The sequence below is a fragment of the Heloderma suspectum genome, chromosome 15, assembly GCF_057233095.1.
Source record: "Heloderma suspectum isolate Gila_16-S chromosome 15, 16-S_ref, whole genome shotgun sequence".
Taxonomy (NCBI): domain Eukaryota; kingdom Metazoa; phylum Chordata; class Lepidosauria; order Squamata; family Helodermatidae; genus Heloderma; species Heloderma suspectum.
Genome location: NC_139472.1, coordinates 23,380,834 through 23,407,719, shown reverse-complemented (window position 1 = coordinate 23,407,719; position 26,886 = coordinate 23,380,834). Strand labels below are relative to the sequence as shown.

The window sequence follows — 26,886 nt, the reverse complement described above, 5'->3', positions numbered from 1 at the left end:
AGGAACAGACAACGCTTCTCTCACCAAATCCCTTCAGAATGGAAAAACCGGAGCCCACAAACAGCAATGTGTTAGGATGGAAACACCCATTTCATTTCCAACCACAGAGAAAAGAAAACACCGATGAAAACAATATAGAAAACACCTTCCCCAATCCAAAGACAGCTGGATCCATCCAAAAGCCTCAAAGTTGATTTCACCATAAGATAAAAATGCCACGTTGTCTTACCTGAAGAAGCCAGTAGCACCTTCTGTGGAAAGTTGGGATGATTGAGGAATGGACGTAACAGCCATAGAGGCACTGAAGACAGAGAAAAATTAAAAAGAAGGAATTCAAAGTTAGAGAAGGAAAGCATGAAAAATTGGCTCATGCTGCATTTTGATCTGAAAGTCGCTCATTCCCACACTTCAACTACGTGTTGCCTTTTTGTTTTTGAAATTGCCCATTAAAAACCTCCAGAGATCATTTGCTTTTGCGATCAAGGAGTGATCCAGACGTGCAATCATTCTGCCACAAGGCTTGCTCATCTCAATGCACCCTCACATGGTGAAATCAGTGATACAATTGTGGACTTTTGGAATGCATGGATCATGTCATGAGAGATGGGACCAGTGACACTCTGATCTGTGTGTTGAAGGGAGGCTGGCCCAAAGGGATGGACCCATTCCTGTTTACCCTTCCCTTCCAATGCAACTTTTCGCTGCCACCCGATAGAAATCCTTATCCCCACCCCGGCTGCCTCCACAGCCTTAAAACCCACAGAGTCTCTTGCTAATACTTTTAGGCAATTTGATTTGGCTTCAAGGTCTGTCCAACAACTAAAAAGATCACAGCATTTAAACAGCAATTTTAAAAAATGTAGTGAAAAAGTATTATGTTTAGGAAAAGGGTTTTAACATCTGAATGGTTACAGAACACCTCCACCCACCCCGAGAACCATAAGAACAAAAGGGTAAGAAAATAGCCAAGGTTAAATGCATCCAGCTAATCCCAGCAGACCATCCCTTTTTTATGCAAGTTCTTACTGTCAGAATTCTCAGCTTTTTTTCTTGTTCTTATTTCTTCCCTCCTTCCAGGCTATCAACTCCTCCTACTACGACTCCCCCCACTATAAAAAATTGCCCTTTCGTCCTCAAATGTTTACGTGTTAAATTGAGCCTGTGCTCTTGTAACTGACGGATCAGGAGGGATCACCTGTATGTATGTATGTGATTTATTAGCTCTCCGTCTGGCTGGCTACTTGGCTGCTCTAGGCAGTGTACAATACAAATAACAACACAAAATACAACATAATCAACTAAATAAAACATTGCTCTAAAAACAACAACAACCCTAATCCACCCCAAATGCCCATCTGAGCAGCCAGGTTTTCAAAGCCCAGAGGAAGCTCATCAAAGAGGGGGCATGGTGGACGTCACTAGGGAGGGAATTCCACCAAGTGGGGCCACCACAGAAAAGGCCCTCTCCCTCGTCCTCACCAGCCTAGCTGTCCTGGCTGATGGGACAGAGAGAAGGCCTTCCAAGGCCGATCTCGTTGAGTGCCATCCCTGGTGTTGCTGGAGGCGCTCCTTAAGATAGAGTGGGCTGGAACCATATAGGGTTTTAAAGGTCAATACCAACACCTTGAATTGGGCCCCAAAACAACTGGTAACCAGTGCAACTCCTTCAGCACTGGAGCGATGTGGTCTCGCCAACGGCTGCCTTTCATCAGGCGGGCCGCTGCGTTCTGCACCAGCTGCAACTTCCGAACCATCTTCAAGGGTAACCCCATGTAGAGCGCATTACAGTAGTCTAGATGAGAGGAGACCAGGGCATGAACTACTGATGGGAGCAGATGGTCAGGGAGGTGGGGCGCTGCCGCCATATCAGACGGAGTTGGTACAGCGCCGCCCAGCTCACGGCCAACACCTGAGCCTCCATGGACAGCTGGGAGTCTAAAATGACCCCCAGGCTGCGGACCTGGGTCTTCAGGGGCAGCTGCACCCCACTGAACACCAGGTCAACCTCCCCCAACCTCCCCTTGTCTCCCACAAAAAGTACTTCGGATTTGTCAGGGTTCAGTTTTGACTTAGTCCTTCCCATCCAGCCACTCACCGACTCCAGACGCTTGGAGAGGGTTTCTACAGCCAACCTTGGTGAGGATTTAAATGAGAGGTAGAGTTGCCTGTCATCCGCGTATTGGTGACACTGCACCCCAAACCTCCTGATGACAGCCCAAAGCGGCTTCACATAGATGTTAAATAAAATTGGGGAGAGAATAGAACCTTGCGGCACCCTACAAGTGAGCAGCCAAGGGACTGAAGTCTCCCCCCCCAGAGCTACCCTCTGGTACCTGCCAGAGAGGAAGGAACGGAACCACCATAATACGGTGTCCCCTATGCCCAACCCCTCCAGGCGGTCCAGGAGGATTGGACCTGTCCAGGTCGACAGTATCAAAAGCTGCTGAGAGGTCAAGGAGAACAAGGAAGGAGCATTCGCCCCTATCCAGAGCCCTCCCCATAACATCCACCAAGGAGACCAAGGCCGTTTGTTTGTTTGTTTATTCATTTCATTTCTATACCGCCCAATAGACGAAGCTCTCTGTCCCATGCCCAGGCCTGAAGCCCGACTGAAATAGATCCAGATAACTGGCTTCTTCCAAGTGTGCCTGCAACTGCAACGCCACCACCCGCTCAATCACCTTGCCCCGAAACGGCAGATTCGAGACCAGGCGAAATTGTTCGAGTCTTGGGGATCCAAGGAGGGCTTCTTTAACCATGGTCTTATCACGGCCTCCTCGAGGGAGGCATCCACCACCGCCTTGATCCCCTCCCAGAGTATCTCCCTGCAGCTCATAATGAGCCAAGATGGGCAAGGATCGAGTAAGCGGGTGGTCGGCCTTAAAGATGAACGCACCTTGTCCACTTCCTGCGAGGGAAGAAGCTGGGACCGATCCCACATGACCGGTCTGCCACTGGCCGCCCCTCGTTCACTAACTGTATCCACAGCACACAGAATAGCACTCCTGATCCGGTCGATTTTACCTGCAAAGTGATTTGCAAACTCAACACAGGAGGCCTTAGAATGCTCCATTGGTTCCAGAACAACTGGACTGACCACATTCTGGACCACTTGGAACAGCCTCCTGGGACAGCACTCTGCAGGCATGACACAGGCATTCGCCTCAATTTAGTCCCTATCTCTTCCTTCTGACCCCTTTGCAACACTTCGTTTTCAGAACGGAAACTTCTTGTAAGACCCTGCCGCTCTGCAGTGCACACAAAACTCTTGCTCGAGCTCTTCATCTCTATAGCCCTCTGCTCAGCCTCCTGCCCTCTGCTTCCTCTGCAGACCAAGGCCAAGTAACACTTTAAAGGCGCAATCCTGTGCATGTTCAGACAGATAAAGTCCTACAACTCCCTGTATTCCCCAGCCAGCATGAGCTTTTGGTTTTACACTGACCAGGAACACAGAAAAGAAATGAACCCCATAACATCCAAACTGTATACCAAATTATAAGACCATTTGCATTTGGGCTGCAATCAAAAACAAAGCTTAACAAGGGAAGAATTACAGAATTTTCATACAATCTGGAAAAAAATTCCAGTGTTGTAAGAACTGTCCTGCTAGATCCAACTATGGCCAACCAGATGCAACTGAAAAGAAGGAGGGTATGATAGATACATCCCCTTTTAATTGCACTAGTGGTAGGTGATCAAAGGTAGACTGCCCCAGAATATGGAGGTTCAAATTCAAAATATTTTGGTAATAACCATTTACAGTCCTGATCCTTGCTCTGCAGATAGACACCCACTGTGCCAGACAGGTAATTAGAACCATAATTATTTCATAACCCCACAACAGAATACACAATATTCGCAGGATATCAAGACTCCAGTCCATTGTGGCACATGCCCAGAAAGATGTCAGGGTGTGTGTAGTCACAGCTTGTCTGCCCCCAACCAGCTCTGGGCAAAGGAGGGAACTACAGAGAAACCAGTCAGACCACGGAAGGGGCCTCTTAGCAGCAACCGCCAGGCCTGTGAACACTGTGCTTGCTTGCTGATCTGAACAGGGATGCCACTGCTAACACAGCGTGGAAGAAGACGGGTCTTAATGTCTCTCCTGTCCCCTGCAGACTGATGCATTCCACAGGCAATGCAAATACCATTTGGTTTCCCCAGGCTCTTAACCGCCAGTGTATTTTCTTTAAATAATAAATAAATAAAATACAAATCTACTGCGATTGTTTTTAGCACTGCCTTCTGTTGTGTTTTCCTAGTTATTCTAAACCACCCCTGGAAATGCAGTATAGGTTAGTACAGAAATGTTTTAAATACATACATTGCTCACGCTCTCCCTCCTGTGGGATTGTCATGTTTGTCTGTTGTCTCCTTCTTCGCTTGTTCCAATCAGTTGGAACAAATCCTCACATCTGTCTTCCCCAACCTAGTGCCCTTCAAAAATGTAGGACTTCAACTCCCATCATTCCCAGCCAACCATCCCACACATCTGGAGGGCACCAGGTTGGGAAAAGCTGGTTTAAGAGGAGAAGGGAGACAATGAGATGGACAAGAGAGACTCATAGAGATGCGGGACGTTACGACATAGGGTTCTGTATCAGGAGGAGCAAACTTGTTCCATGACTGCAGAAGAACCGAAGGAAAAGGTGGCTAACTGATCTAGTTTTCAAGTTATTACGTACGAGCCCCCTTTTTAATACTGTCTCAGCAAGCGAGTTTAGCACCCTTCAGTGCCAAAGCATTTTAAAATATTAACGCTATTAGGAGCTATATACACTGTAAATATTTTAAAACTAGCTGCTCTGTGTAAATATTAGCAACCCCCGGATGCCATAAAGCAGAGGATTAAGATAAAGCAGTTTTCAGATAAAGCCGAACTTTTGCTTCCTGCCTCTTTGCCACTGAAATAAATACCAAGACTAAATAAGTTATGAGCTGCGATTGCCTCTTCTGAAGGTATTAACTTTTTTCCTCTGGAGTTACTTGCAGATTGCTTTGGATGGCAGAGAGTGCCATTCAGAAATAACCCGGTGCCCCGATGGAAGCCTAGGAGTTGGTGACAGCTTCTGCCACCAGCTCTGGGTAATGAGAGGCCAAGAGAGCTTTGGGTCCTTTTTTGTGCTGGGTGAGCACCTGGATTCTGTGGATATTTCCACATTGCCGCAGGCTAGCGTCACAAGTTTGGGACACTTATCCACAAAAGCACCTGAGCAGCTTCTGCAGTGCGCATCTGAATGCAGACCTTGGGCATCACATGCAATGCTATCGTCAGCACTTGCCTGAATGGAGCATCTTCTACGTATTTATTTATGGTACTTCTATACCATTGTGCTGAAACCACGCAAGGTGGTTTATAAAAAATCCAAGAAATAAAACAACAAATCAAATCAAAACATAGCAAAGCACTAAAAGCAACCTTAAAACCTGTAATAACAATGGAAAAAGCCGAGCTAAGAAGCCCCTTCCTGGACCCAGAGGGACCAGCCACAGCCCCAAAGGGAATGCATGCCAGAGTCCGGCAGCGACAGAGGAGCACGCCTTCCCATGCGCTCAGCAAGTGGGCCTCTGTCAGCAAAGTGTCTTCAGAAGGGCTGCTCCTGCTGATCTTAACAACCGGAAAGGATCACACCGAGACAGGTGAAATTACAAGACGCCTGCTGCTGGGGAGGAGAGCTGTGGCCCACCTAGACAGCACAGCGAGAAGCAGAGGCATCGCCTTGCCCGCAAAGGTCCGCCTAATCAAAGCTGTGGTTTTCCCAGTGGCAACGTACGGCTGTGAGAGCTGGACTACAAGGAAGGCTGAGCGCCGAAGAATCGATGCCTTCGAACTGTGGTGCTGGAGAAGACTCTTGCGAGTCCCCTGGACTGCAGGGAGGTCAAATCAGCCCATCCTAAAGGAAATCAACCCTGACTGCTCATGGGAAGGACAGATACTGAAGCTGAAGCTCAAATATTTTGGCCACCTAATGCGAAGAGAAAACTCCCTGGAAAAGACCCTGATGCTGGGAAAGGCTGAGGGCCAAAGGAGAAGGGGACGGCAGAGGATGAGATGGCTGGATAGCATCACCGATGCAATGAATACGGACTTGAGCACGCTCCGGGAGAGAGCGCAGGACAGGAAGGCCTGGCGTGCTCTGGTCCAGGGGGTCACGAAGAGTCGGACACGGCTGAACGACTGAACAACACAACAAAGCCATACAGAGCTTTAAAGGTCAAAACCATCGTCTTGAACTGAGCCCAGAACACCACTGCCAACCACTGGAGGTCTTTCAGTACTGGGGTGATGTGACCACACATAACAAGCAGTGGTTAGCAGCCTAGCTGCTGCGCTTTGCACCAGTCGAGGCTTCCGGGTGCTCATCAAGGGTGGCCCCACGTAGAGAGCACCGCAATAGTCTAACCGTGATGTAATGAAGGCATGGATAACTGCTGCCGGATCTTGTGCCTCACCTCTCTAAGCAGCCTAACGCTGTTGTTGTGTATCCTTACCCTACTGCACATCCATGTGCACAACCAGGTGCTGCCTTTTCTTCATGGATCCGATGAGAACATCCCCAAAGCTGCAACCTGTGTGAAATGCTGGCACGTAAGAAGGCATCTGCAGCTTTCACACAGAGAGGGGACATCATGGATATTCATGGTACCCCTAGGTTCTTGTCAGCCTGAGAGCTGGCTACTGTTCTTCTTGCCTTTGCAATCTGGCTCCCTGGAAGCCTCCATGCTATGTAGCTGCCTTGAGTGCCATTTTTTGAGTGGACAGACAGGATATAAATATAATGAATAAATAATACATAGCACAATGCTTTCCAGATGCCAAAGGTTGCTCCTTGAAATCATCCTAGAGGGAGAGGCTAAACTCATGGCCTGCAATCCATGTTTCTGGGTGGCTTCAATGTTCTCATTCCCTCGGCTTCCTTTCTTCTCATCCATGTGGGAAAAAACGATACCGCCAAGCGGAGCTACGAAGAAATCGCATCAGACTTTGAGGCTTTGGGAAGGAAACTCAAGAACTTTGGGGCCCAGAGAGTTTTCTCATACATCCTTCCAGTAGTCAGAAGAGGGATAGAAAGGGAAAGAAAAATACTCCGGGTGAATGACTGGCTATGAAGGTGGTGCCAACAAGAGAGATTTGGATTCTGGGACCACGGGCTATACTTCCTGGAAGATGGGCTGTTGGCAAGGGACGGGTTGCACCTCACAAAGGCTGGGAAGAATGTGTTTGGCCACAGCATGAAGAATTTCATCAGGAGGGCTGATGAATCCTACGGGATTGAATCCTACGGGGAAGGGAGATGTAAAGTTGGGGGTAACAATGGACGTAGGCTCATGCACTGCAACGGAGAGAACAGCTCTAATAGCGCCCAATAACAGTCTTCAGAAACACGTAGGAAGAAAGCCAGACCATGAAGCACATGGTCTTCAATGTCTATATACTAATGCCCAGAGTATGGGAAACAAACAGAACGAACTTGAACTCTTAATACAGGAGGGAAATTATGATTTGATAGGTATAACAGACTCGGTGGGATGACTCTCATGACTGGAATACAGCAATTGAAGGATATAACTTGTTCAAAAAGAACAGGGAGAACAGAAAGGGAGGTGGGGTTGCACTATATGTGAAAAATACATATCTCTGCACAGAAATACAGGAGGATGAGCCTGGTAGTCCCATCGAGAGCATCTGGATCAAAATAAATGGCGCAAAGAATAAAAGGAACCTGGTGGTCGGAGTCTACTACCGGCCACCCAATCAAGGAGAAAACAAGGATGAAACTTCTGAAAAGCAAATAGCCAATGTTTTAAGGAAGCATGATGTAGTAGTAATAGGGGCCTTCAATTTCCCCAATATTTGTTGGGAGACAAATTCTGCAAAACATGCCCCCTCCAGGAAATTCCTGACTTGTGTGGCGGATAACTTCCTCCCACAGAAAGTAGAGCTAGGAACTAGAGGATCGGCTATCCTTGACTTGATCCTAACCAACAGAGATGACTTAGTGGATAAAGTAGCAGTTACAGGAACTCTGGGGGAAAGTGACCATGTTATACTTGAGTTCTTGGTTCTAAGGGAAACAAAAGCCGAGTGTAGTCAAACGTGTACCCTGGATTTTAGGAAAGCTGATTTTAATAAACTCAGAACAATGGATCAGTAAGGTCCCATGGCAAGTGACTCTAATGAGAAAAGGAGTCCAAGATGGGTGGGAGCTTTTAAAAAAGGAAATTATCAAGGCACAATTACAAACAATTCCAACAAGGAGAAAAGGTGGAAGACAACAGAAGAAGCCAATGTGGCTTCACAAAAAGCTTAGAGATGACCTGAAAACAAAAAAGCACACATATAGGAAGTGGAAAGAAGGCCAAGCAACAAAGGAAGACTACAGGCAGGTAGCACAAAATTGCAGGGATGGCATCAGGAAGGCTACAGCTGAGAATGAGCTGAGGTAAGCGAGGGAGGCTAAAAACAACAAAAAGGCTTTCTTCTGTTACGTGCAAAGTAAAAGACAGAGGAAAGAAATGGTGGTTCAGCTACTAAATAAGGATGGAAAAATGATAACAGAGGACAAAGAAAGGGCAAGGTGCTCAATTCCTACTTTGGCTCAGTCTTCTCCCAAAAGAGGGTCTATGAGCCCCATGGCAAAGGCGAAGTACAGGCTGAAGGGGCAGGATTGCAGCTTGGGATCGATAGGCACATGGTCAAGGAACACCTAATGACTTTGAATGAGTTCACATCTCCAGGGCCAGATGAACTGCATCCTAGAGTAATAAAGGAACTGGCAGAAGAACTCTCAGAACAGCTGTCTATTCTCTTTGAGCAATCATGGAGGACGGGGGAAGTGCCAGATGACTGGAGGAGGGCTAATGTTGTCCCTATCTTCAAAAAGGGTAAAAAGGAGGAACCTGGGAACTACAGACCAGTCAGTCTGACATCAATCCCTGGGAAAATTCTGGAGCAGATCATAAAGCAATCCATCTATAAGCACCTTGAAGACAATGCAGTGATGACTCGAAGCCAACATGGATTTGTCAAGAACAAATCCCACCAGACGAATCCAATCTCAGTTTTTGATCAAGTAACCTCCCTTGTGGACTGTGGGAATGCTGTGGACATAATATACCTCGACTTCAGCAACGCTTTCAACAAAGTGCCTCATGATCTCCTGATGAGCAAACTACCTCAAAGTGGGCTAAATGAAACAACGATCCGGTGGATCCACAGTTGGCTACAGAGTGCTGATCAATGGCATCTTCTCAAACTGGGGAGAGGTAACAAGCGGGGTACCACAGGGCTCAGTCCTGGGCCCAGTGCTCTTCAACATTTTTATGAATGACTTGGAGGAGGAGGCGCAGGGAATGCGTATCAAATTTGCAGATGACACAAAACTGGGTGGGATAGCTAATACTTTAGAAGACAGAAACAAAATTCAAAGTGATCTGGATAGACTGGAGCGCTGGGCAGAAAACCACAGAATGACATTTAATAGGGATAAATGCCAAGTTTTGCACCTAGGAAAAAGAAACCAAAGGCACAGTTACAAGATGGGGGATACGTGGCTCAACAACACGACAAGCGAGAAAGATCTTGGAACTGTTGTTGATCACAAGCTGAATATGAGCCAACAATGTGATGTGGCTGCAAAAAAGGCAAATGCTATTTTGGGCTCCATTAACAGAAGCATAGCTTCCAAATCCCAGGAAGTACTAGTTTCCCTCTACTCAGCACTGGTTAGGCCTCATCTGGAGTACTGTGTCCAGTTCTGGGCACCACACTTTAAGAAAGATGCAGACAAACTGGAGAGGGTTCAGAAGAGGGCAACAAAGATGATCAAGGGACTGGAAACAAAGCCCTATGAAAAGAGACTGAAAGAACTGGGCATGTTTAGCCTTGAGAAGAGAAGACTGAGGGGAGATATGATAGCACTCTTCAAGTACTTAAAAGGTTGTCACAGAGAAGAAGGCCAGGATCTCTTCTTGATCATCCCAGAGTGCAGGACACGGAATAATGGGCTCAAGTGACAGGAAGCCAGATTCCGGCTGAACATCAGGAAAAACTTCCTGACTGTTAGAGCAATACGATAATGGAACCCATGACCTAGGGCGGTGGTGGGCTCTCCCACACTGGAGGCGTTCAAGACGAGGCTGGACAGCCACTTGTCAGGGATGCTCTGATTTGGATTCCTGCATTGAGCAGGGGGTTGGACTCGATGGCCTTGTAGGCCCCTTCTAACCCTACTATTCTATGATTCTATGATGCCAACAGGCTTAGAATTCAACATGGCAAGGCAGAAACATAAAAAAAAAAATGGTTAGAAATTCTTGGAGAGCACCACTGCTATGTGCCCATGTATATTCACATTGGCTCCAGAGAGATGGAGGAAGCTCACAGAGCATACCTGGTATGTTCATGGGGGGTGGGGGTGGGGGTGCGGGGATGTGTGTGTTGGATTTAGAAGCATTGTAACTCATGGAATCACAGCCTTGGAAGGGGCCTTGAGTTCATCTCGTCAAGCCCCCTGCTCAGTGGAGGATCTGCAGTGCAGGATAAGCTACAGCCTCCTTTTGGGCCATACGACGTCTGTGTAGGTATCTCCAGCAAAGGAGACCCCCGCCAGCTTCTGTGACAGCCAGTTCCACTGCCAAACATCCCTCATGGGTAGGAAGCTCCCTGTAATGTTTCCGCACTATTTCCACCGCCACAATATCCTGCCATGTAGCCATCAAAGGTGAGGAGCCTCTCAGAAAAAAGGTCGCAACCCTAACTCAGCACCACAAATGTAGCTGGATACATGGGGATTCCAGTGGCGGTCTGTTTGTACAGACCCACAGCTCTCTGTTTTTCTTTCTCCCACATCCGTTTAAAAAAAAAACTTAAGTGCTTCCATTCCCATTTATGAAGACATTTGAAATTTTGGATTTTTAAAAAACAAAAAACCCAAGATAAACAAAATGCTCCCTATCTTCAGCACAGACCCTGGTAAGGGGGAGGGCTTGATGCTGGTCTTGGACCCCCAAAGCAGCAACTCAGACTACTTGAGCAGGAGGTGAAAGCCCCCCTTGAGTCAATGGACTGACCGCCCCCTGCCCCTCCCTTCCCTGCAAGCTGACCCCGGAGGAACCAGAGTGGCCACAGGCTGGCAAAGCAACGTACGACTCCCAGCGAGAGACCTCCTCCTCTCAGTTGCATTCCTGCCTTCATGGAAGGGGGGGGGGGGTTGCACAGTTTTCAATGTCTGCAACTTAAGAAGAGCCCTGATGCTGGATCCAAGCAAGGTCCATGAAGTCCAGCACTCTGTTCACACGGTGGCCAACCAGCTGCCCCAAGGGGAAGCCCACAAGCAAGAGAGGAGTGCAACAGCACCCTCCCGCCCATGTTCCCCAGCAACAGGTGTACGTAGGCACACTGCCTCTGATCCTGGAATTAGCATAGAGCCATCAGGGCTAGTAGCCATTTATAACTTTCTCCTCCAGGAATCTGTCCAAACCCCCTTTAAAGCCATCCAATTTGGTGGCCATCACTAATCTTGTGGTAGCGAATTCCATAGCTTAACTATGCGCAGTGTGAAGAAGGACATCCTTTTGTCTGTCCTGAATCTCCCACCAATCAGCTTCATGGGGTGACCCCATTGGGTTCTAGCATTGTGGGAGATGGAGGAAAGTGTCTCCCCGTCCACCTTCTCCAAACCAGGCATCATTGTAGGCACCTCTCTCAAGTTCTTCCCTCACTCACCTTTATTCTAAGCTAAATAGTCCCAGAGGTTGTGACCTTTCCTCACAGGGGTGTCCCCCCTCCCTGATAATTCTAGTTACTGTGTTGGGCTCCGAGGCTCGTCTGCTGCTTTGAAACGCGCCCTTGTCCTGCTATTTTTGCTCTGGCCTGGCTCCTTGCCAGCCTCCTGGCCTCTGAGCAACATGCTACTGACTCACAGAGCTGGCTACCACTGCTGCTGGATGGCTTCTTGCTTCTCCCCTCTGCATTGCCCAGTGACCTGCATGTCCTCCCCCACCATAGCAGGGCAGGCCCCAAACACCTTTAAGTGAGCCGTGCGTCATTTCCTTGTTTGCATTTGTGAGCCATGAAAACTCTGTGGGTGCTGGAATTCTAACCATTTTATTCTCGCACAAAGGATTCTGCCAGTTCCGATTCAGAATTATTCTGCACCAAATACCCTTTTGGAAATGAAAAAGCAAAACTGTTTCTGAAGACAATGAAAGCATTCTTGGCCTTGGATTATTAGCAGGCCCCATAACAGGATTAGTGGGAGGGGATGGTGTCAATTCAGGTGAGTCATTAAAAAGGACACACACTCATCAGAGAACATATGAAGAGGAGATGCTGCTTTTGCCACTCAAGATAATCACTCACAAGGGTGGCTTGAATTAAGAAGGATTCTCAAGGCTGCCGGCTTCTGTGGTGGAGTTATTTTTACAAATGCAAAATGCCAACACTTAATAATATTTTCAAAATATGTCTTGGGGAAAAATTTATACCCCCTGCTGATAATATGAATAAGAAGGGCAGATAATATTAATCAAAGAAAAGTGTAGCATGTTAATCCCATGGCTGAAAAGGAGAAGGACGTGGATGCTGTTTGTCGCTTAGAGAAGCAGCACGCAGAAGTGGCCATGGATTTTCAGCCACGTGAGCTCCAAAACTGCTCAGACAAATGGCCTGGTGGTGGGGTCCAGCCTTGTCAGTTACCTGGCAAGTTACCCAACCCTTTTTGAACAGGAAAGGGCATAAAGGAACGTACCCTCAGCCCCTGTGGAGGCCTCTGGACAGGGCAGGCCTCTAATTTTCCACCAGTGAAGCCAGTGGGGGCCTAGCATAACTGGGTACTATAAGGTCTGGATTACAGGGCATTCACGACGGAACTAGTTCACACGAAGGACTTGGGGCAAGTCAGGTTCCACTGGAGTCTGACTAAGTAGGAGTCAGGTTTCCCAGAGAGTCAAGAACAGGAATAGAACAGCATCACAGAGAGATCCAGGTGATGCTGGAAGCCACACAAATTTGCCTCTATGTTGCTCCAACAAGCAGCAGATTGTGACTGAGCCTTGCGCATGGTTTTGGCTCCCTTTAGGCTGGTTAGATGACTCCCCCCCCCCCTACACACACATTATTGCCTTCTCCCTTAAAGGGGCTTGGTCTATTTCAGAAGCCTCAGGCTCAGGTGACATGGAAGTAGCTGTGGTGTGGTGGTATCTTCATGGCTAGAATCCTCAGAATTGGAGGACAGCAACACAACCTCCTCTGGACACAGAGGACCTGGTACCTGGGGCCTTCCTGGATCCTAAGGCAGTGGGAACCTTGTGATGCCCCTCTGTAACTGAGACCTCTCCATGATCCATTAACTCAGGAGCCTCAAGGAACATGAGCTGCACAACACACATTCCAGATCTGGATTTGGGTAGTGTGGCCATTTGAGAGCTTCCTCTCCATAATCCTTTGAAGTGCTTTACAATATTTATCTCCTCCATTCTCAGAAATTATCTAGGGGAACATGATACAGAATTGGGCATTTGAGTGGTCACATAGTACAGTTCTGCATAGAACCCCCACAGTCCCCAAGACAAGAGAAAATCATCAATTAAAAACACACACACCTTGTTTTGGGGAAAGAGGAACTCATGGCAGTGAAAGTATCTTGTGGTCCTTGGAGACAGCACAGCTCAATTGGTCTCAGGCAAAGTTTGAGTCCCCAGTCTGAGAATGTGGCTAGTATTAACCAAAGATCAGACCAGCCAATTAAAATACCACTCGACTCTGGAGAGAAGAGGGTGTGCCGCTTAACGCAAAGAGCGAATTGCTCTGGAATCAATGCTCACTCAGTGAATCTGCCGTAGGTGCCAGGAGAAGAGAGGCTGCTGAATGGCTGGCTATGGGGGCAGCACCGGACTTTTCAGCAGGGCAAGACTTTTTTCAGAAGCGGCTGGCAGGGGAAATGCCCCCTTTGGAAGCCAGACTTGCATCTGCTTGATGCTTAGCGGAAACCTATAGACCCAAAGGGGGAGATGACCCTGATTCCTTCCACCAACAACCTACCAACTAGCCAGCAACTGAACTGTCAGATATCCAGGACACAGCAGGAGTTCCCTCCAGCCCTTCACTACTCCATCAACATCCTCATCCGCTGCATCAGTGCTGACTCCAGAATGTGGAGGGCCCAGGCCAGACCCCCTCCAGGGCCCCTCCCTCGGTGAGCCTCCCATCCTGACGGAGGCTCTCGCTCCTCCTCCTCTGTCTCATCACTGCTGCCACTGGCTCGCTTGGCAGGCGGAGAGGCCGGGAGCCAGCAGACTGAAAGGGGGGCGAGAGGAGCTGCTCCAGGGGGCTTCCCTCCATGGGCCCTGCTGAGGTGTGGGCCCTTGGCAGGTGCTCGGCCACGGCCACCCTTGGTGCTGGCCCTGATCTCCAGCTTCTAAGACCCTGAAAGGCCTCTGGCACTGCACCAGTCCAGTCGCTTCCAACTGAAGAGGTCAACCGGACCATGACTGAATTTGGGATTCCCCAGGGAAGAAGGATGTCGGGGAGAAAATGGGGCTGACAGAGGGCAGGAATGGAGGCCATGATGGAAGGGAAGAGTGGGGGGAGAGATAGGAGGGAGCCCACCAAGGGGAGGCAGGGGACAAAAGCCCTGTGGGAAGCAAAGGAAGGACAGGCACTTCCATGGGGCCCCATGGCGGTGTGGCAGGGCGATTTCAGACCCTGGGCCTAATGGTCTTATGGGAGGGAGGCTTCTACATGGCCATGTGTATTGCTTCAGCTGTGAAGCACACAGTTAACATTTTTCTCCCCCCGTCAACTGTCAATCCCTGCTTTAAAACGGCTTCTGCATTCCTGCCATGCTAGAACAACAAAACTGTTTGCCAGCCCTGATTCTTTTAAAGCACACCCTCTGAGCACGTGCAGTTTTGCATTGTATTTAAACTCACTCAGATAATAGCACCATCATGACTGCAGGAACAAAATGGAGTTTGCTTCCACTGCCGTCATCGCGTGCCCCCCCCGGGCCGGCGGCTGCAGAGCCCTGGACGCTGCCCCCGCGGTTCATCCCCAGCTTCCGCAGGCTGGACCGCTGAGGCTGAAGCCCTGTGGGGGAGCCAGAGCGACAAGGCCTGCCGGCGTGGAAGTGCACCCCCCCCGAGCCGTGTGACTTTGGAGGGGAAGTTGCGTGCAGGTGCGGGTAGGGTAGATGGATGCAGCTGAGGCAGCGCCATCGGGGAGGGGCAAGGCTGGCTTTCTTCTGACAGGTCCCACATGGATCTGGGAAGGCAGCAGTGAGTTGCTGACGCTCAACTACAGTCATGAAACCTGACTTGATCAGGCACTTTGTTCCCCGGGGTCCTGAGTGAGCCTCGGACCACCCAGGGTTATGCGGGGGCCCTCTCCATGCCCAGGGATAGGTCTGGGCCAAATAGTCGCCCTAAAACCCTATGGACTGGGACGCTGGATTGTTAAGGATTTGCCATGAAAAGTACCGTGAGTCTTTCATAGACGTGAACTCTCGTTTGCTGTGGATTGTGTGTTTGTCGTCAGCTCAGCATACTGGCAAGACTGGGTTTGATCTACAACTTTTGGGCTCTCCTCTGTGTCACCAATGCGAAAGCAGAGGCACGGAACTCCCTGCGTGTCGGGGTTTACTCTTCCTTTTGATCTTGGCAGGCCTCGACCATATAGCCTGGAGTTATCAACAAAAGAGTCAAAGTTGGACTCACTGTGGGTGTGGTTTGTTTAGGCCCTTCAAGAAGTTATCCCTTGATTGCCTGATGGGTTCATTCCAGGAATCATTCCCTTTCCATGTCTGGAGTTGGAACCCTGTGAAAGGATTGCCTGGGTTAGGTACCCTTTTGTTTAGAGCCGTGGAGAATGACAATGGGGAAACCACTTTGATAAGGATCTCAGTCAGGTAGTAGTGTTTAGCTTTGGACTGTTCTGGAATTACACAGAGCCTATAGCTACTGACCATCAGCTATGTGATTTCTGAAGAGTGTAACCATTAAGCTTTTGCCATGGGAATTCCTGTAGTAAAGAAATCCCACTGAACTGGGTGTCCAGTGTTAGGCTGCCTGAGCCGGTGCACTGGGGGGACCAGGAAGCCTGACAGGCCGGTGCTCCACCACTCCAGTATGGACTGGCCCAGCCCTAAGGAGATGTGGTGCAGTGGTCAGTTTGGAAGTGCAGGTGCTCATCATGACAGCCCCATAGCCATGCTCTCAAGGAGAGTCCAAAAATCAGGCTGCTGTGTGGATCCGTATCAACAAGCCAGTTCTGGCACTTATATCTCCTCCAGGAACAGGTTTTTCATAAAGCTGAGGGGTCTCAATTGCCCATTCAAGATCAAGCCCCCCTTCTCATTACACCTGGGAGCAATATACTGTTGCTGTGGAAATCCACTCACCACCAGCCACCGTGAGGGCTGCAGCAAAGCTCAGCTGGGGCAAGGGATTCTGAGAAGAAGGCAGGTGGCAGAGGGGCTCAGTGGCCCGCTCATCCACATGGGGTCCCTGCGAGCCCTGGTCCCGCTACATTGCGGCAAAGGATGGGCGACTGCACCGCGACCCGCACGGTGTGGAGCCCTGCTGCTCGCTCTTGCCCAAACCCTCCTCCCACGTTCTTCTCCCACCAGGGCCTCCAGGTTTAATTTCAGCTCGGCGACCAAACTATCGGAGCTCCCTACGCTCTTGCTCGGGTGTGGTGGCACCCACAGGCGTCACAGGGGCATGAGGGGCACTTGAGTGTGCTGCCTTGGGCCCCGTGGGCTCAGAGGCGCTGGCTCCGACCTCCGCATTAACATGGGCGGCGGCGGTGCAGCAGGGCTGGCTGCGGAGGAAACAGATCTTGATAAATCCAATTGCTGGAATAAAGACGACATGAGTGAAGACTGCAATAAAAATTAAATGCATTTCCAGATAAAAAGACATAAAATTCATGTTGAAGACATAAATTTGGAAAAAGAGGGGGAAACGACTACGACTTCTTTTTTTGGAGGGGCAGAAGGCAAGATTTCCAAGATTAATAATATATTAAAGGGCTATAAAGCGAGATAACAGCTAAAAAATTGATACCATGTTACCATTGGATTTTTAAAAATCGGGAAGTTTTGCGGGGTAGGGGAGATGGATTTAATTGACATGAGGCTCAAAGCGCTGTTCTCGGGAAAGACTGATGGCAGAGAAAGACCATGGAAATGCAGGGTGGGGGCAGAGATGGAGCCTTCGCGAGACAGCGGCGATTTCTTTTTTAAAGAACAGCTCTCTGGCATCTCATCCACTCAAATTCTCCCTTGAGTCTCTGCGCTGCTGCTGGGAATGTGGACTGAGGCATGAAACTCACAACACCATGTCCCTGATCCTGGCAGTGAGTTGCAGCCATATCTGATGACACCTCAGTGGCAACAGCCCAGGCTCCCAGCTTGCCAAAAGCCAGGGTGGATTGGTCCATCTTGGTCTTGCTGAGATGGTCAGGTTCTCAAGCTCAAGCTCGTTCTGTCCTGTTTCCACCCAATCTTGCAAGTAGTATTAGTATTAGTAATAGTAGTATTTATTTATTTATTAAATTTATTAATCGCCCATCTGACTGGTCACCCAGCCACTCTGGGCGATGTACAACCCACCATAAAACAATTTAAAACAATAAAATTTTACCATAATTTTTTTTTTTAAAATACCCTAGCCCACCCCAAATGCCTGCCTGAACAGCCATGTTTTTAATGCACGACGGAAGCTCATTAAAGAGGGGGCATGACGGAGTTCCCTAGGGAGGGAGTTCCACAAAGTGGGGGCCACCACAGAGAAGGTGGCATTCAGTAGTAGCATTCAGAAAAAAAATCCACAGGCAAATTTACATGTTTTGTGGATGTTTTTCCTAATGTACTCCTTTCTGTGTCTGTGTTTTAAACACACATTTCCCCCAAGAACTTGACATTGCTGGAATGCAGTTTGTGCTGAAATGCAGTTTGTGTTTTTTTCTTTCTTTTTCCAAATGCATGTATTTTGTGCGCACTTTCCCCTAGTATGCACATTCTTTGTGCAGGTTTTTCCCTGAGACAAGCTGCACTGGAAAGCTTGCAAAAATGCAGATTTCAGTATGCCAGTCACTGACTATCTCGGGACCACTGACTATCTTGGGAGGCGCAAGCAAATAGGGCGAATCCACCCCGCACCCAGCTCATTTCTCATCGATCCCTAGCGAAGAGGAGCAAGCGAGTGTGTGCCTTTCTTCGGGGCAAGACAGTCCCCCTTCCCCTTCCCCTTTCATCAGCATCCTTTCCTTATTCCTTTCCGGCCCTTAGAGGACAAAGGCCCTTCCTCCTTCCCAGCCTGGCAGGTGCAGAACTCCCTCCACTGATTTCACCAGCCATGGCTGCCTCCTTTTAACTTTCACCCACATTTATTTATTTACATTATTTATGCACCACCTTTCATCATAAAAGATAACAAGGCAGTTTACAAAATAACACCAGTCCCATAAAACCACTCCGGATCACAACACAGAGAAACGGGCTTTGAGCGTGTTAGAAAGGGAGGGAGGGAGGGAGACGGGGGGGGGGTGAAACAAGCCCGAGTTTGAGGGCGCCTGGTCAGATGAGCCATTTGGAGGAAAACCAACATCCATACAACTAGCAAAATGCCTTGCGGTGGTGGTGGCATCTGTTCCGCAATCCCAGTTGTCACCAAATTTCACAAAATCCAAAGCAGATCTGGAGGCAAAACATACATCTGAGAATGTTTGCAGGCAGGCAGGCAACTGTAGTGACATTTCTCAAGAGAGCTTCTGCACATGAGCTGCACTGCCTCCTTTTGAGATAGTAAGAAGACCAAGACCAGGTGGCCACGTGGACTGGCCGACTAGGTGGGCTGCCCTCTCCCCACAGCCTCCCTGCCTCCCAGCTGGGAAAGACCGGCTCGACTGGCCCTCTGGTTCACATGGCACAGATGCTGCAGCTCACTGGATAGGAACGTGGGAAGGTGGCTGACGTGTGTCACACGTGTGCAAGGCGTCCTCTGCAGCAACTCTCCCACCCCAACGGAATGATGCGTGGGGAACCAGGAAGAGGATCGGCCAGGGAGAAGTTGTTTCTGTCCATTTCTAGGACCCTGTTGGAGTGGATGCCTTGAGCTGGTTCTCTTCCAACAGAAGCTGTAGCTTTTAGTTACTTTTTTATGACAGCCACATTAATGCTAAATGAGTTGATTATGATGAGTTTATCACAATGAATTAATGATAGGGAAATGAAAGCATCTCTCTGTTTACTGCAGCCGCTCATGAAAAATTGGATCTCCAGTCACTCTGAATGACTGCTGAGCACCCCACATCACTCTGTTTTCCTACCTGATGCATTCGGGGGACATTGAACGTTAGCAGGAACTGGCTTGGACTGCGTCAGAAGTCACAATCCACCAGAGCGCAGCATTTTCCCGAGCAAGGAAATGAATGGGAACCGTGCAAAAACAGCACTGTGTCAAGGGACTGCAGGCAGGAGGGGACTCCCCAGCAGGCAGTTGTGCCCAGAGCTCTCACCAGCCTTGACCTCAGTGGAGACTTCGTTTACAAAAGTCACCGTGCAAAGATGTGGCAATTTTGCCACTAGCTCAGACTGACTTTTCAAAATATTTATTTGTATCTGTCTATACCACCCAATAGCCAAAGGGGTTAGAAAAATTCGTGGAGGAGGACGAGGAAGGCGGGGGCAACAGTGGTCATCAACCATGGTAGACAAATGGGACTTCCAAGTAAGTGACCAAATGACAGCTGTTGGGGGCAGTCCACAGGGCAGGGACATTTCTCTCATGCCCCCAGAAGCACCCGGCTGGCTTCTCAGCAGAAGCATCTTTTAGGCTGGTATGGCCACAGGCGAGAGCGCAGGGCCCCCGCAGCCCAGCCCAGCCCAGCCCAGCCCAGCCCAGCCCATCTTGGAGCGCTGCCCAGTGCTCGGTCGCCAAGACCTGGGCAGCCAGGGGCCCTCCAGGGTTCAGGCACACCGCCACTCTCTGGCGCCATGCTGTAGACTGGCGGGTGCAAGATGACCTGGAAGTGGGGTCCTTGCTGGGGTCTGGGCTAGCCAATGAAGGGGCCCTGCGTAGGGCAAAGCGGCAAAGCGGCGAGATGTAAGCAGGCCGCCCCTGGGAAACGCTTTTGCCGGGAGCCATCTTGCCAAGCCAGCAGGCGTCTGGGGGTCCGATGGTGGCCGGGGCACATGCTGCCTGAGGCTGCCTGCTCCTAGCGCTGCTGCTGCACTGGCCCAAGCATTGGTCCAAGGTCCTCCAAAGGGAGTGAAATCCCTCACAGGGGATCCTGCTCATCCCTCAGGTATTCCAATCTGCCTAACGCAAAACCCAGGATGAACCTGGGGAAATGCTTGCAAAACTCAAGGTGAACATTGGTCTGAAGATAGAAAACCATCAATGCACAGGGCAGTTCATAGAACAGCGAGAGCAAGAGAGAGCCCCAACAAGCGCCAGCAATCTAAGTGCATAGACTGCATAGTGTGCATAGTGTGTTGCTGTTCAGTCGTTCAGCCGTGTCCGACTCTTCGTGACCCCCCGGACCACAGCACGCCAGGCCTTCCTGTCCTGCGCTCTCTCCCGGAGCGTGTTCAAGTCCATATCCATTGCATCGGTGATGCTATCTAGCCATCTCATCCTCGGCCTCCCCTTCTCCTTTTGCCTTCAATCTTTCCCAGCATCAGGGTCTTTTCCAGAGAGTTTTCTCTTCGCATTGGGTGGCCAAAATATTTGAGCTTCAGCTTCAGTATCTGTCCTTCCAATGAGCACTCAGGGTTGATTTCCTTCAGGATGGACTGATTTGACCTCCTTGCAGTCCTGGGGACTCGTAAGAGTCTTCTCCAGCACCACAGTTCGAAAGCATCAATTCTTTGGCGCTCAGTCTTCCTTATAGTCCAGCTCTCACAGCCGTACGTTGCCACTGGGGAAAACCATAGCTTTGATTATACAAACCTTTGTCAGCAAGGTGATGTCTCTGCTTCTTACCATGCTGTCTAGGTTGGCCATAGCTTTCCTCCCAAGGAGCAAGTGTCTTTTAATTTCATGGCTACAGTCACCGTCTGCGGTGATCTTGGAGCCCAAGAAAGTGAAATCTGTCACTGCTTCCATTTCTTCCCCTTCTATATGCCAGGAAGTGATGGGGCCAGATGCCATGATCTTAGTTTTTTTAATGTTGAGTTTCAAACCAGCTTTTGCACTCTCCACTTTCACCCTCAACAAGAGGCTCTTTAGATCCTCTTCGCTTTCTGCCATTAGGGTGGTAACCTCTCCATATCTGAGGTTGTTGGTAATTCTGACCTGTGATTCATCCAACCCAGCGTTTCTCATGGTGTACTCTGCATATAAATTAAATAAGCAGGGTGACAGTATGCAGCCTTGTCGTACTCCTTTCCCAATTTTGAACCAATCAGTTGTTCCATGTCCGGTTCTTACTGTTGCTTCTTGACCCTCATACAGGTTTCTCAGGAGACAAGTAAGGTGGTCTGGTACTCCCATCTCTTTAAGAATTTGGCAGAGTTTGTTGTGATCCACACAATCAAAGGCTTTAGCGTAGTCAATGAAGCAGAAATAGATGCTTTTCTGGAATTCTCTTGCTTGCTCCATGATCCAGCGAATGTTGGCGATTTGATCTCTAGTTCCTCTGCCTCTTCAAAACCCAGTTTGTACTTCCGGTAGTTCTCGGTTCACATGCTGCTGAAGCCTAGTTTGTAGGATTTTGAGCATAACCTTGTTGGCATGTGAAATGAGCGCAATTGTGAAGTAGTTTGAACACTCTTTGGCATTGCCCTTCTTTGGAATTGGAATGTAAACTGACCTTTTCCAGCACTTTAACAGCATCATCTTTTAGGATTAAATAGCTCAGCTGGAATACTGTCATCTCCGCTAGCTTTGTTGTTAGTAATGCTTCCTAAGGCCCACTTGACTTCACTCTCTTAGGATGTCCGGCTCAAGTTCAGTGACCGCACTATCATGGCTATCAGGGACATTCAGATCTTTCCTGTATAGTTCTTCTGTGTATTCTTGCCACCTCTTCTTAATCTTATCTGCTTCTGTTAGGTCCCTGCCTTCTTTGTCCTTTATCATGCCCGTCTTTGCACAAAACGTTCCCTTGAGATCTCTGATTTTCTTGAAAAGATCTCTAGTCTTTCCCATTCTATTGTTTTCCTTGATTTCTTTGCATTGTTCATTTAAGAAGGCCTTCTTGTCTCTCCTTGCTATTCTCTGGAACTCTGCATTCAGTTGGATATATCTTCCCCTTTCTCCCTTCCTTTTCATGTCCCTTCTTTCCTCAGCTACTTGTAAAGCCTCATCAGACAGCCACTTGGCTTTCTTGCATTTCTTTTTCTTTGGGATGGATTGAGTTGCTGCCTCCCGAACAATGTTACGGACCTCCGTCCATAGTTCCTCAGGCACTCTGTCTTTCAGGTCTAAACCTGAAATCTATTCCTCACCTCCAATGCATATTCATAAGGGATATGATTTAGGTCATACCTGAATGGTTTAGTGGTTTCCCCTACGTTCTTCAATTTAAGCCGAAATTTTGCAACAAGAAGCTCATGATCTGAGCCACAGTCAGCTCCAGATCTTGTTTTTACTGACTGTATAGACTGTATCCATCTTTGGCTACAAAGGACATAATCAATCTGATTTCGATATTGACCATCTGGTGATGTCCATGTGTAGAGTCTAGGGATGGGGGAGAATTTCTCCCTGAAACTTCAGGGGGGCGAGCGCCAACGCATTCGGTCCTCCGAAGGTTGTTCGGGGAGAAATTCTCCGCCCCCCTGCCCCCCGCCCCCCCCCCCGGGATGGGACTTACCTTTCACGAATGTCCCTCCCGGCGGCGGGTCCTGGCGGCGGTTCGGCAGGTCTTCGTCAGGGGCGGGGGCGGCAGCCGGTCTTTTGACCAGCTGCCGCTGCCGCCATTACAAGAAAAGTAAAAAAAAAAGAAAAACGCCCCTGTGATAGGCTACGTAACAATTAACGTAGCCTATCACGGCTAGATTTGCAAAGTCAGCCGTGATAGGCTACGTTAATCGTCACGTAGCCTATCACGGGTGACTTAAAAAAAAAAAAAAGCGCGTACGGCTAATGGCGGCCCCCATAGGGAGCCGCCATTTGCGTTCCTTATTTGGTCCCTGTAGTCTACGTAAAGATTTACGTAGACTACGGCGAAAATAAGGGCAACGCTATTTGCTATTTGCGTTGCCCTTATTTTCGCCGTAGTCTCCGTAAATCTTTACGTAGACTACAGGGTCCAAATAAGGAACGCGAATGGCGGCTCTCTATGGGGGCCGCCATTTGCGTACGCGCTTTTTTTTTTTTTCAAAGTCACCCGTGATAGGCTACGTGACGATTAATGTAGCCTATCACGGCTGACTTTGCAGATCTAGCCGTGATAGGCTACGTAAATTGTTACGTAGCCTATCACGGGGCTTTTTTTTTTTTTTACTTTTCTTTTGAAGTTCGCGGCCAGGGAGACGGGGCGCTTCTCCCCGGCCTGAATTTCGGCCGGGCGAGGCGGGAAGCCTCCCCCCCACAGCCTGAACTTTGGGGGGAGAAGCGAAGCGCCTCCCCCCCACCGTGAAAAAAGCTGCGAGACCACGTAAGTGACTTTTGTACATCCCTAGTAGAGTCGCCTTTTGTGCTGTTGGAAAAGAGTGTTTGCTATGATCAGCATGTTCTGTTGGCAAAACTCTATCAGCCTTTGTCCTGCTTCATTTTGTACACCAAGGCCATGCCTGCCTGTTATCCCGGTGATTTCTTGACTTCCTACTTGAGCATTCCAATCTCCTATGATGAAGAGGACAACTTTTTTTGGTGTTAGTTCTAGAAGGTGTTGTAGGTCTTCATAGAACCGATCAACCTCAGCTTCTTCGGCCTCAGTGGTTGGGGCACAGACTTGAATTACTGTGATGTTGAATGGTTTGCCTTGGATTCGTACTGAGATCATTCTATCGTTTTTGAGATTGTACCCCAGTACTGCTTTTCCCACCCTTTGGTTGACTATGAGTTCTACTCCATTTCTTCTAAGGGATTCTTGCCCACAGTAGTAGATATGATGGTCACCGGAATTAAATTCGCCCATGCCTGTCCATTTTAGTTCGCTGATTCCCAAGATGTCGAGGTTCAATCTTGCCATCTCATGTTTGACCACCTCCAGCTTTCCTTGATTCATTGATCTGACATTCCAGGTTCCTAAACAATATTGTTCTTTACAGCATCGGACTTTCTTTTCACCATATCCCCATCCACAGCTGAGTGTCCTTTCGGCTTTGGCCCAGCCGCTTCACTCTTTCTGGCGCTACCTGGAAATTCCCTCTGCTCTTCCCCAGTAGTATATTGGACACCTTCTGACCTGAGGGGCTCATCTTCTGGCGTCATCTCTTTTAGCCTTGTGATACGTTCCATGGGGTTTTCTTGGCAGGAATACTGGAGTGGGTTGCCATTTCCTTCTCCAGTGGACCACATTTTGTCAGAACTCTCCGCCATGACCTGTCCGTCTTGGGTGGCCCTGCACGGCATAGCTTATGGCTTCACTGAGTTACGCAAGTCCCTTCGCCACAACAAGGCAGTGATCCATGAAGGGGCTCCAGTGTGTTAAGCCCTGCCGAGTTCTGCTCCTCTGGAATTCCAGTTTAGCTGAGATAATTTCTAACATCAATTTTGGAACTGGAGCATGTGCAGATTGCTGCAGCTTTTAGTTCCTTCATGCTCTTTGTATCTTCCTCCCTTATTGCAATCCTGACACACATAGAATCATAGACTTGGAAGGTACTCTGGAGCTCTGGAGGTCATCTAGTCCACCCCTGCCTAGGAATTTTGCAACTGCAGGGTCTCTGACAGATGGCTGTACAGCCTCTGCTTAAATACCACCAGCCAAGAAGAACTCCTCACCCCAGCTGGAGGCAGTCTGTTCCAATGCAGGTGTGCATTGATAAAACACTGCAAAAAATTTTTTTAACAAACCAGTCCTGATGTGGTTCTGTGTATGACTGCAACGAGATTTTTGTGTGCCTTGTTTTGGTTTTGTGTGCCTGCACTCCTGCACTGAGATGAAACACCACACAAAAATAATCTCGATACAATTGCCCAATTTGCTTTTTTGCAGTGTTTTATCAACATGCGCACGCACATTGGTAAGGTAGAGGAGGAAATGACATGAAGGAACCAAAGGATCTCAAAGCAGCATCAACTGTGTGCTCAGCATTCTGCACAAAAATCAGAAATAAATGAACAGAGCCATGGGGAATATCTACTACATTGGTTTCATTTTTGAGACAAGTCCAAGGAACCTGGATGTCCAAATTCTGGGGAGGAGAATTTTGGAAGCGCCCCTCAGATGGGGAGTTGTGGGAGCAAGACAACAAGGAGGAGAGAAGAGTAAGAAAATGTTTCTACCCAGAATTGAACTGTGGACCCTTCAAAGGGTGACGAATGCGAACACGACTGTACTACAAAAGCTGACAATAGAGGCATGGTGTGTGTGTGTGTTGGTGTGTGTGTGTGTGTGTGTGTGCATGAGAGAGCGAGAGTGCGCGCACGACAGCGGGGGGTTATGGCTGCTCCCATAAGACTAGTGGGATCTCTCTGGAGGTTGTGACTTCGCTACCTTCTTCGACCTTAATATCTGTCCGCCTGCCTGCTTGCAAGCCTGGCAGATTAAGCCAACTGGGCCTCGGAGAGCTGCCTTTGCCCCAGCCGGGGTGCCTCTTCCATTCCTTCATTTAAAGGGAGGTCTCTCTCTCCTCCACACCGTCCCTTTGCTGCAATCAATTCCCCGCACCGGCAGGAGTGAAGCAGCGTCCAACCAGGGCTTCATATAATTAGAAAATCAATGCCCATTTGCTTGTGTGAGGCCTCCTGGCAAGACGCCTGCTTACCATAATTTAATATTTCAATCAGCTCTCCTTTTTGTTGATTTCTGTTTCACTGATGCTGGCAAAGTGGCCCGGCTTCTCCGCGATGGGATGGAAATGCTTGCACTCCCTGAAGAGGATTTAATTATTCTCACAGTGGATTCCACATCCACAAGCCCACAGCATTTGCATGTGCTTGTCATCCTTCAGGGCAGACTCTCAAAGAGACCGACTTCAAACGACGCTAAAGAGCCACCTCTGAGAACAGGGACGGTCCGTCAGGGATCCAGCCGGGGAAAACGCAGCTGCGGGACCACTGGCTGCACGTTTTGCACGGGGCGTTTCCCTCTGCATTTTCCCACTGGGGGTCAACATTCCCCAGAGAAGCATCCATTTCTTCATCTCACTCTGAGATGAGCATAAATCCCTTGTAAGGAAGTCCAAAAGAAATCAGTGGGAAGGTCTGGAGAGTAGCTCACAGACGGTGCTGGACCGTAGACCCCCCCCACCAGCTCCTGGGCCTGAGAAACCCAGAGTTCAGCTTTTCCAACCTGGTGCCCTCCAGTTGTGTTGGCCTGCAACTCCTATAATGCCAAGCTGGCTCAGAATTATGGGAGTTGCAGCCCAGCACATCCGGAGGGTGCGAGGTTGGAGAAGGCTGCCATACTTAGCACAGCTCATGCACGATACATTCAACAGAGCTCCCTCGCCAAGCTGTCCAGAACATCCAGCCTTTGCCCATTATCTAAATTTAATCTCTAGCACTGCTGACATACAGCCTATGACTATGAAACTATGAAAGAAACTATGACAGTTTGTTTCCTTTCCATTCTCTGCCTTCCAAAGGATCCCAGAGCCGATTTTGATAGCTGCTGCTTTCTGAACCTTCAGCAGAACTGTGCCCATGGTTCCCCTATCCCAGCAAGCCCCTGTGAAATCTCTTGCACACGAGGAAGGCCGAGCCTAGCTTGCAAATGTTTCCTCTATTGCCATCCTGACTGCCTGTTTTGAACAGGAGATG

The 26,886-nt window shown here is 49.0% G+C and overlaps 1 protein-coding gene across 1 annotated transcript in view; it reads right to left on the bottom strand.

Moving 5' to 3' along the window:
- The window catches only part of LOC146335488 (uncharacterized), a 591,997-nt gene that overhangs the window by 179,836 nt on the left and 385,275 nt on the right, over nt 1-26,886 (bottom strand). Inside the window, exon 8 of the mRNA XM_084821686.1 lies at nt 230-301. Coding sequence (XP_084677812.1) covers nt 230-301 — 72 coding nt within the window. The remainder of the gene's footprint in view (nt 1-229; nt 302-26,886) is intronic.